Raw genomic sequence first — 10,238 nt, forward strand, 5'->3', positions numbered from 1 at the left:
CTGAGTATTTGTCTCAATTCATATGGATTGAAGTGAATTGAAGTGGAACTAAACTAAATTCAATTTTATTTCACTCCAACGCATATGGATTGAGATGGATATACATGCATCCAAACAAAGTCTTAGAGTGGCCGGAAAGCGGGGGAGAGGAAAAGCAGCGGAGATATGAACTGCGACAGCGACGACGACGGAGGGGACGAGTTCGGGCGGAAGGTGGCGCAGGCGCTGGAGGCCACGGGGTTCGCCTGTTCGCTTATCTTATTAGCCGTATTTTCCAGTGAAATAACAGTGTTTTTTTCTCACAACAAATCTACGAATAATAATTTTTGATTTATCTTTTCAGCGAAACGAACGTGCCGTCCTGCGCTATATCACCCACCTGGGCCGGTCCGCCGCCTTCCACGCCAACCTCGCCGGCCGCGCGCTCGCCCATGAGCTCGACGTCATCCAGGCGCTCGAGGAGGTCGGGTTGACAAGACCTAGCTAATCAACAACCACATGCTAGTATTTTGTTGGTTTTGGCATGCACTGATCAGCTATATTTGGCGGTTTTTTTGACATGCACTAGGCAGCTACTAACCTACTGCTGCCGTACTGCGTATTTTTGTTTAGTTTAGGCCACCGTGAAAATGTTAAAAAAGTTGTACGCTTGTGCAAACGCAGGCCTAGACATGCACATGCACGATCTATTTTGGGGATTGCGTTGGATCCCGTTGAATCGTTACCAATTATCATCTCAGGATGGGTTTTATCGGCCCCGCTGAAATTTTTTGAAATCCACAAAGTTTGTGCAAATTTCATCGATATTTTAATAGAGCTTTCTATGATGTACGGAATAATAAATAATAAATCTGAAGTATTTTGGATTTCTATAGGTACCTAGCATGATTTATGCTTATATTAAGTCATAAAAGACTTTTAGACCCCTTTGGAACGTGATAATTTTATAGAAATTATATAGAAATTTCATATAATTTAATTTACTTTTACAAAAAAAAAACAGCGTTCCAAACGTTCCTAAGAGAAAATGTGCTCAGGAATCCAACGGTTGGAATGAGTCAATGCAAAGTAGAGTTAGAGCTTTAATTTAGTATAATACCAAAATCCACCCTAAATTTCAGGGGTATTTTGAACCCTTATCTCAAGCCATCAAACTCATGAGGTAAGCCCTTATCTCAAGCAAGATCCATCTCCAGTCAGAATGGCGTTGATTTTACATCGGTCAGCGCGGCCAACCAAAATTCCATAAACCCGTTGAAAAAACCCAACCCATCCCGTGACCTGCTTAAACTGGATCTCCTGTTCCCTTCAAGCTTTGTACTTGCACCTGCTCTTGGTCCATTTTGCCTCACCATTGTCGTCCTACTTAGCTACCGCGTCTTGTCCACCTCCCCACCCTTTCTATCCACCCAATCCCCATACCTACTTCTAGAAAAAAAAAAATAGAAGAGAGAGAGAAAAAAAAAACAAGCCACTCATTTTGCAAGCGCCAAGCAATGTCGTAGCAGCTAGCAGCTCTATCTCCTCCTGCTTTACCTCCCATGAACGGAAAGTGGCAGCAGTGGTCTTTACAGCAATGCGGATGCCATCATCCACGGGTGACGGGTCGGTCATCACAGGCCGAGCAGGATGTAGTAGACGAGCGTGATCGGCAGGGCGATGAGCATGCCAAAAATGACTCTGCAAGCAGCGAGCAGGAATAAAGGGTTAGCAACAGGCGCCGGCGACTGGAGAGAATCTTTGAACAGATCTTGGTGTGTGCTGGTGTCGTGTTTTCCGACACGGGGGGACTTACGCGGTGCTGAGAATGTCAGGGTGCACGTTGTACTCCTTTGCGAAGACGAAGGGGACAATGCCCTGGGGCAGAGCTGCCTGCTCGTTCCGCCGTTTTGCAATTTGTAGAGGAAAAAACCAAAAACAAGCAGAGCACAGTGAGAATTGAGAAAGAGGGGGCAAAAAAAAGTTAACCTTTGTGCTGTCCGCCGAGGGCAAAAGGCCACGGCGAGAGAGGGAGAAAGAGGCGAGCAAGCACGAGGGGACCGGGAAAAGAAACAACAGCGCAGCGATGATGCTTTGCTGTTGCTGGCCGCGCGCGCGGGGGCGAGGGCGGCCGGCAAGACTTTTCCCGCTGCGTATGTGTGATATCTATCCGTCTTCCCACCCAAAGTACCTGGACGATGGCGACGTGCAGAAGCGTGCCGCGGAGGCCCACGGCGAAGGACGCGGCCGCCATAACGGCCGGACCGGTCAGGAAGCGCACCGCCATGGCGAACGTCGCCACCTTGTTGCCGCACGCGATGATCCGGGGCTGCAGCGCCATGAACAGCCCTGCACGACACCGAGACCTGGTGATTCATTCATTCTACTGTTTGATAAGTAGTAGAACCAGACTGAAACCGAGGTGTAGGGTCTATCTAGGAGGAAAGTTAGGCCGCAGCTGGTACCGACCGAGACTGAACATGGCCATTCCGAGCCCCGCGTCCGACAGGATGGAGATGGATTTCAGGACGATGGCCGGCATCTGGAAGTTCCACCTGCAGGACACCAACCGATCCAACAGCGAAGCTATCAATCGGCTGCCTCGCCAGATCACCCGCTCGGCCGAGTGCCGATGCATGCATGCCGTATCGGTTGGTAGTTACTACTGGTACGGACCTGAAGCAGACGAGCGACCAGATGACGCCGATGAGGCTGGAGTAGGTGTTTGGGTTGCGGATGAGCTTGCGCCACACCATGATCAGGATGAGACGGGTCATCACGCTCGTCGGCGGCATCGCTGTCGGCGCGGCCACCGCGCTGGGGTCCCCGCCCGCCGCCGCCGCCGCCGCGGCCTTCTCGTCCCCTGCCTCCGCGTCCCTGTCCATCGCGCCCCTGTTCCCGAAGCTGAACTCGTCGCGCTCCACGTAGTCGTCCCTGTCCTTGGCTCCGCCGCCGTCCACTTGGATTGGATAAAGAAACAAAGAAACGCGAGTCGAGTCGAGTGAGTACAAATTATTAGCCCGAGAAACACTCGTCGCGGCGGGAAGGATTGCTACTTTTGCGGGGGGACTTGACGGCCGCGGCGTCGTTGTAGTCCGGCGCGCCGCCGCCGAAGACGTCCGACACGGGCGACGCGCTGGAGCTCCAGACGAACATGTGGAGGTCCTCGCTCTTGGCCTGCCCGTTGGTGGCCGCCTTCTTCTTGGGCGCCGCGGCCACCGCCGGGTTGGGCGCGGGGTAGTGTCCCACCGCCCCGGGAACGGGCGCCGCATTCACCACGGGGAGCGGGTACTTGGCGGGCTTGGACGCGTCGTCCTCGTAGTTGGACGGCCGCGGCGTGGCGCCCGTGCGGATGCCGAACGCGTCGGCCGCGCCGAAGTTGGAGCTGCGGCCGACCATGGAGTAGAAGTCGTTGTGGTTGAAGCTGGAGCCCCGGGGCGTCGGGTTCCGCGACGACTGCAGCGAGTAGATCTCGGCGTTGGTCAGGTTGCTGGGCCGCGGCGTGGTGCTGGAGAATCCCATGGAGCGTCGCGAGTAGATGTCGGAGCGCGACGCGTTGGAGCGGCGCACGGTGACGTGTATCTTGCCGTCCTCCCTGACCTCGGCCTCCGTCTCGATGGCGTCCCTCCGGCCGTCGAGGGAGACGACGTCCGGGTCGACGACGATGGAGGCGATGGCGCCCGCGTTGTCCGGGAACTGCTCCGTGATGAGCAGCCGCGCGCCGCGGTACTCGAACATGAAGAGCATGAGCGTGTACCAGATGATGCACTGGAGCACGACGATCTGCACCATGAGGCTGCCGGAGAAGTCGCCGTACATGCCCTTGAGCAGCGGGATGCCCATGACCAGCGTGTTGGGCAGCGTGGAGAGCGAGAAGAGCGTGATGGTCCACTCCAGGCTGCCCCGGCGGCTGAGGTGGCTCCACGCGGTGAGCATGGCCAGCACCATGAGCTTCTGCAGCGTGTCGGCAGCGATGAAGCGCAGGTTCATGGTGTAGGGGTTGTTGGTGGAGATGAAGTGGAAGGACAGCAGCGGCACGGCGAAGAGCGCGACGAAGCGGTTGATCCCGGAGCACTGGTCGGGGGAGAAGATGCGCCACCACCGCACCGACCCGTACGCCAGGATCATCGCCACGTACAGCGGCACCACGGCCGTCATGACGTGGTAGAAGTCCGTCGCCGTAATCATCTTGCCTCTCCTCTCTCCTCTTCCTCCTCCTCCTCCTCCTCCTCCTTGAAGCTCTCTCACCTTCCTTCCAAGCGCAGCTCCGCTGGTGAGCTGAACGCCGCTCGCTACACACTCTCCGGCGCGCGACCACACTACTCCGAACCTTAGCTTTACAGCTGAGCTTAGCTGAGAGGAGCCAGTGAGCTGTTCAATTCACTCAGCCAGAGCTAGTGAGAAGGGGACTGAGCGAGAAAGAAGGAAGGAGGAGGTGCTCGCTGCTCCGCGCGGTGGTGGGTGTGCGCAGCGTGGGAGTGTGCTTTATTTAGGCGGGCGAGGTGGCAGCGCGGCCCAAGCTTTGTTTGGACCATCCCTTGTTTGCTTCCTTCCTTGCTTTTAAGTATCATCATCAACGGTGCGCTGTGAGCGAGTGAAGGGTTGTTTGGTGCGTGTAGGTGACAGCCGAGGGAGGGAGCTTGCCGGGGCCACCGCGCTGCGTGCTGCGTGCAGTGCGGAGGGGGTGGCCGTATGCGTGTGCCGATCCCCATTATTATATTATTGTACGTACGCTGGGCTAGATTTGATCAGAGATACATGTACGTACACTTCAAGGGCAGGACAAAAGCCGTGTTTAGTTGCCGGGCCAAATTCCAAAAAAGTGTTACGGTATCTATCACATCGAATCTTGCGATGAGTGCATGGAGCATTAAATGTAGGAAAAAAAACTAATTGCACAGCTTTGTTGGAAATCGCGAGACGAACGTTTTAAGCCTAATTAGACCATAATTGAACACTAATTGCCAAATAAAAATGAAAGTACTACCGTAGCCAAAAATCTAAAATTCACCCAACTAAACATCTGAGGTCGGCTGATAATGTATTGTACCACCCCATGCTGTGCTTTTGGCACCGCATTACATGCGACTAGTAAATTGTAGTATACGGTAGAGTATCATATATACAACTATAGTACATGCGCCGTATGTACGTGCAGAAAGGCGTGGCAGTACATATAGATTTAGGGCAGTGTATTATTAAACTGAAATCCGGAGTTATACGAGCTGACAGCTGAGCTATACGTTTGGTCGAACTGGGGTGACAATGGAGGCAGTAGTCACTGCCTTGGAGCACGTCGTGTCAAAATGGTTGGAACGTGATGGGCTCACGGCTTTGTGTTAATATAGCCAGAAAGAACCTCTAGCGTGACGGTACAACTTGTACAACAAAAAGAATTTAACTACTTTTGTAACTCTAGATTACATCACAAGATTACATCAGTCAGGAGATACCTATCATATCTAACCGAAGCCGTGATACTTGCCTTCACCCGCAATCCAAGCCTGAGCGCACAACCAATCTTCAGGAGATATCAATCAATCATCAATCAACAAGATATTACGGTCATGTGATCCTATTGAATATTTTTAACATCCCCCCTCAATCACAACTTATCAGCGAGGTTGAGATTGTCTCTGAACATGACCATTTGCTTCTCTGGAAGAGGCTTAGTGAAGCCATCGACGATCTGATCCGTAGTGCTGATGAATCTGATGTCTAGGCGCTTTGCTGCAACTTGTTCACGTACAAAATGAAAATCGATCTCTATATGCTTGGTGCGTGCATGAAATACAGGGTTAGCCGATAGGTACTTTGCGCCAAGATTATCACACCATAAACATGCTGTCAAAAGATGTGGAATACCTAACTCATCAAGTAATTTTTGTACCCACATTACCTCTGCAGTAGCGTTGGCCAAAGACTTGTATTTAGCTTCTGAACTTGATCTTGAAACCGTAGGCTATTTTCTTATGCACCATGACACTAGGTTGCAACCTAGGAATACAACAAAGCCGCCTGTAGATCGTTTGTCATCAGGGCAACCGGCCCAATCAGCATCTGAAAAAGCACTTACAAGCATAGAATTAGATTTTCTAATTTTTAACCCTAGGCCGATTGTTCCTTGTACATATCTCAATATTCTCTTCACGACTTTTCAATGAACGGTCATCGGCGAGTGAAGGAATTGACAAACTTTGTTGATCGAAAAAGACAGATTTGGTCGTGTGAGGGTGAGATACTGGAGAGCTCCAACAATGCTCCTGTATCTGGTTGAGTCCTCCACTCCTAACCGAGTGCCACTAGTGACTGAAAGCTTTTCGGTAGTATTAAGGGGTGTTTTGACGGGTTTACACAGCTGCATATTAACTCTCTTGAGGATATCAGAAGCATACCGTTCCTGTGTCAAAAGCAATTCACCTTTCTTTCTTTGAACCTTTATGCCAAGAAAATAGTGAAGGTTCCCGAGATCTTTGATTGCAAAGTCCTTCTCTAAATCTCGGAGAAGAGCATCCACTACTTCCTGTGATGAACTGGCCATAATTATATCATCAACATATACAAGCGTAAAGATGACATGATTTCCTTTCCGATAAAAAAATAATGATCTGTCAGCTTTGGAGGGAACAAAGCCTAGACTCTGAAGTTTACCACACAACCTAGAATACCAGGCCCGTGGTGCTTGTTTTAAACCATGCAGGGATCTGTCAAGTTTGCATAAGTGATGCGGTTTGGTCTTATCTTCATAACCTGGCGGCTATTTCATGTATACCTCTTCTTCAAGGAAACCATGCAAGAAAGCGTTCTGAACATCAAGTTGCCTCAAACACCAATCCTTAGACATAGCTAGAGAGAGCACAAGACGAATTGTGGCTGCTTTCACTACAGGACTAAAAGTATCCTCATAATCAATGCCATATCGTTGTTTGAACCCCTTTGCTACTAGGCGTGCCTTACATCTGTCAATTTTCTCATCTGATCTTCTTTTGATTTTATAGACCCACTTGCAATCTATCACATTTTTACCTTTTTGAGGTGGAACTAGATGCCAAGTTTTATTCCTGATCAATGCATCAAATTCAACATCCATAGCGCGCTTCCAATTATTATCGACTAAGGCATGTTGCAAATCAATAGGACCTTCAGTGATGGCTGCTAACTGACCATATCGAATAGTTCCATCAGTGTAAATTTTTAGTTTGCGTATACCTTGTTGTAGACGTGTGGTGGGTCGCTGGAGAGCCAGTGCTGCAGGCGATGTAGAAGATCCGGTGGGTTGATCTGTGGCTGGCGCAGAAGATCCGACGAGCGAAGATCCGGTGGGTTGATCTATGGCTAGCGCAGAAGATGCGACGAGCGGCGAACCCAAGGGAGATCTCCACCACCGGTCGAAATATCCTATCCCCCCGTCTGTGGAGCCAGGCGAGGTGAGTTCGAGACAGGTGGCGCACGCGGAGAGGATGCCGATGGAGCAGACGCGTTCGTCACGAGCATAGATCTGACGCCGCTAGATCCAAGACCGATCCTGTCGGCTCTGCAGTGGAAGGTGTAGGTGAATCAGCTTGGGGATTGCCGCCTGTTCCTGCAAAAACGGGAAATTGCTCGGGGAGCATGAAATGACGTCCGTTTCTAGCCAGATTTAGTTCGTTTGACGCCAAAATTTTTTCATGTGCTGTGAAAGGATCAAGATACCCAAGAGGGGGGTGAATTGGGCTAATTCTAAATTTCTTTGCAATAATTAAATCCAACGGTTAGCCCAATTAACCCCTTGTGCCTAGAAAGTGTTTCTAATGTTCTACCGTACAAAAAGTCTTGCAACATAAGTTTCAATCCTACTTTAGCATGGCAATTCTATGAATGTAAAGATAAGTATTGAATTGCTCAAAGTAAAGAGAGAAGGAGGAACGCGGTGATGTTTTACCGAGGTATCGAAGAGTCACCACTTCATACTAGTCCTCGTTGGAGCACCCGTGCAAGGGTGTAGCTCCCCCTTGATCCACGCAAAGATCAAGTGTTCTCTACGGGTTGATTCTTCGACACTCCATCGCGGTGAATCACTCACAACCGCTCACAACTTGAGTTGGGTCATCCACAAGCACCGCCGGATGATCACCAAGCTCCCAATCACCACCAAGCCGTCTAGGTGACGGTGATCACCAAGAGTAATAAGCACAAACTCTCACTTGACCACGATAAGCCTAATGAGAAGGGTGGATGCACACTTTGCTACTCTTGATCTCACTAATGAGGGCTCTCTTTGGGATTCTCAAATCTCAATCACCTCGCTAGGACCTTGCTCTTCTTGGCACTCACAAAGATATTTCTCTACTGTTAGAATGAGCAAAAGTACCCCCACATATGAATGGAGGAAGTATTTATAAGCATGGATGAAAAACAAACCATTATGTGCCTCGGCGGGGTGACCGGACGCACCGGTCAGTTCACCCTGAATTCCAGTGATCAAATGGTGACCGGACGCTGGACATTGTCCGGTCAGCACTGACCGGACACATCCGGTCATGATTTCCCCTCTCTAGAACCTTACTGTAATCGACCGGACGCTGACCCTCAGCGTTCGGTCACTTCACCTCTCAGCGTCCGGCCACTTCCAAACGACTTCACCTTGATCAAATAAATTGATCGGACTCTGCGCCAGCGTCCGGTCACACCGAAGCCAGCGTCCGGTCAGTATTTGACCCTCCATTCACTTCCAACTCTCGATCATATGTGAATAAAGTTTGCTCCAATGGATCTAAGGGCTATTTTGGAGCTACCTAGTGCTAGATTTAGCAAGTATGTACCACACCTAACCTACTAGACTCACCTAGGTCAAGCTACATGTCCATACCCCCCTTAATAGTATGGCCAAAGGAAAAACAAAGTCCTAAACTACTCTAAGTGTCTCTTCAACACCAAACGACACTTAGAACTAGTCCATTCTTAACCTTGTCGTCCATCCTTTGAAAACTGAAACAATTTCCATCGTAGGGGCATGACCACCATGATAGCCCAATCGATCTTCATTACCATGACCTAACTTAATTGCCTCAGCAAAACACACATTAATCATAGTAATCACGTATTGTTATTAATCACCAAAACCCAATTAGGGGCCTAGATGCTTTCAATCTCTCCCTTTTTGGCAATTGATGATAATACCACCTTAAGTATGTGAAAGAGTTGAGGTTTTTAACATGCTTGGTTCATATAAGCTTTTGACAATAAGAACAAAAGAGTTAGGCAAGCTTATATGACCCAAGCCAACATAATGTACTCAAAAGATATGAAATAAGCATGAGTACAAGAAATAAAGCTCAATTGCATCGGAGTAAAACGCGGAAGCAAAGCAAATGAGCATAGCACAAGTGATATGACATATAAATAATTCAAAGTATAGAGCACACATGTCATATATCACGATCACGTAGATATCACTATCACATAGATATAGTTTGATGCATAAAAGTAAACACGCGAATGCATAATAGTGTATCACATATAAAAACCAAATATAATAGATAATCTAATAGATAAACAAAGCTCCCCATAGATATATCGCTCCCTCTAAGACTATCATACTCGATTCCTCTCCCCCTTTGGCGTCAAACACCAAAACCTACGGGTCGGTCGGCGGGGCTGCAGCAGACAAGTCGGACGCTGAGGTACGGGGAGCAAGCTGGAACTAAGTACCATCATCATCTAAACTAGAGCTCTGAGCAGTCTGACCCTCTGTAGCTAGAAGCGACGCTGAAGCAGTCTAGGTCGGATCAACAACTGGAGCTATTGTAGACTGTGCAGGTATGACTGTGCAGGTATGACTGGAGCAGCCGGCTCTGATGATGCCACTGAGGAAGAGAGCGTCTCTGTAGTCCCGGTAATAGGTGCAACTATTGAAGGACCTAGGACATGCAAATATGGCGGAGTAGGCTACCCTATCAACTCACTGAAAGTCGCTCTAAGACTCCTAGAGATTGAGGTATTTGGCACTAGCAGCGAGGAAGTCTAAGCCAGTGTGAATTCCGTCTGAAGAGGTGTGAACTGCGGGGCTAACACCAGCGAGGCAAACCACTGGGACACCTGCTCTGTAGGTGAAGCAAACTATGCTGGTGGTTGTCCCTGACTCTGAAGCCCACTAGTCTGGAAAGCTAGAGTCATAGAAGTGGTGGTAGTCTGACCAAGCTGGGGTGAAGGTTGAGGCGGTGGAACCCCAATAGCTGTCACTACATGCTACATAAATCCAAGGAGCTGCTGCTGCATGA

At 49.5% G+C, this 10,238-nt stretch overlaps 1 protein-coding gene across 1 annotated transcript; it reads right to left on the reverse strand.

The window, feature by feature from the left end:
• Nucleotides 1-1,069: 1,069 nt before the first annotated feature.
• LOC136467736 (auxin efflux carrier component 1a-like) lies at nt 1,070-4,513 on the reverse strand. Its single transcript, XM_066466510.1, has 6 exons — nt 3,036-4,513; nt 2,656-2,938; nt 2,449-2,534; nt 2,171-2,328; nt 1,796-1,872; nt 1,070-1,680 (listed from the first exon to the last, which is right to left on the reverse strand). Exons 1-6 carry the CDS (start codon nt 4,165-4,167, stop codon nt 1,614-1,616), a joined length of 1,803 nt encoding a protein of 600 aa, XP_066322607.1. The 5' UTR covers nt 4,168-4,513; the 3' UTR covers nt 1,070-1,613.
• Between the last annotated feature and the right edge of the window lie 5,725 nt (nt 4,514-10,238).

This window comes from Miscanthus floridulus, chromosome 7 (assembly GCF_019320115.1).
Source record: "Miscanthus floridulus cultivar M001 chromosome 7, ASM1932011v1, whole genome shotgun sequence".
Taxonomy (NCBI): Eukaryota; Viridiplantae; Streptophyta; class Magnoliopsida; order Poales; family Poaceae; genus Miscanthus; species Miscanthus floridulus.

What these genes read in the sequence shown, in the direction of transcription:
- LOC136467736 (XM_066466510.1), bottom strand. Translation starts at nt 4,167, where the DNA reads ATGATTACGGCGACGGACTTCTACCACGTCATGACGGCCGTGGTGCCG. An exon ending in CGTCAAGTCCCCCCGCAAAA is followed by an intron (nt 2,939 to 3,035) that starts GTAGCAATCCTT and finishes ATCCAATCCAAG; the next exon opens with TGGACGGCGGCGGAGCCAAG. An exon ending in CCTGACATTCTCAGCACCGC is followed by an intron (nt 1,681 to 1,795) that starts GTAAGTCCCCCC and finishes CGCTGCTTGCAG; the next exon opens with AGTCATTTTTGGCATGCTCA.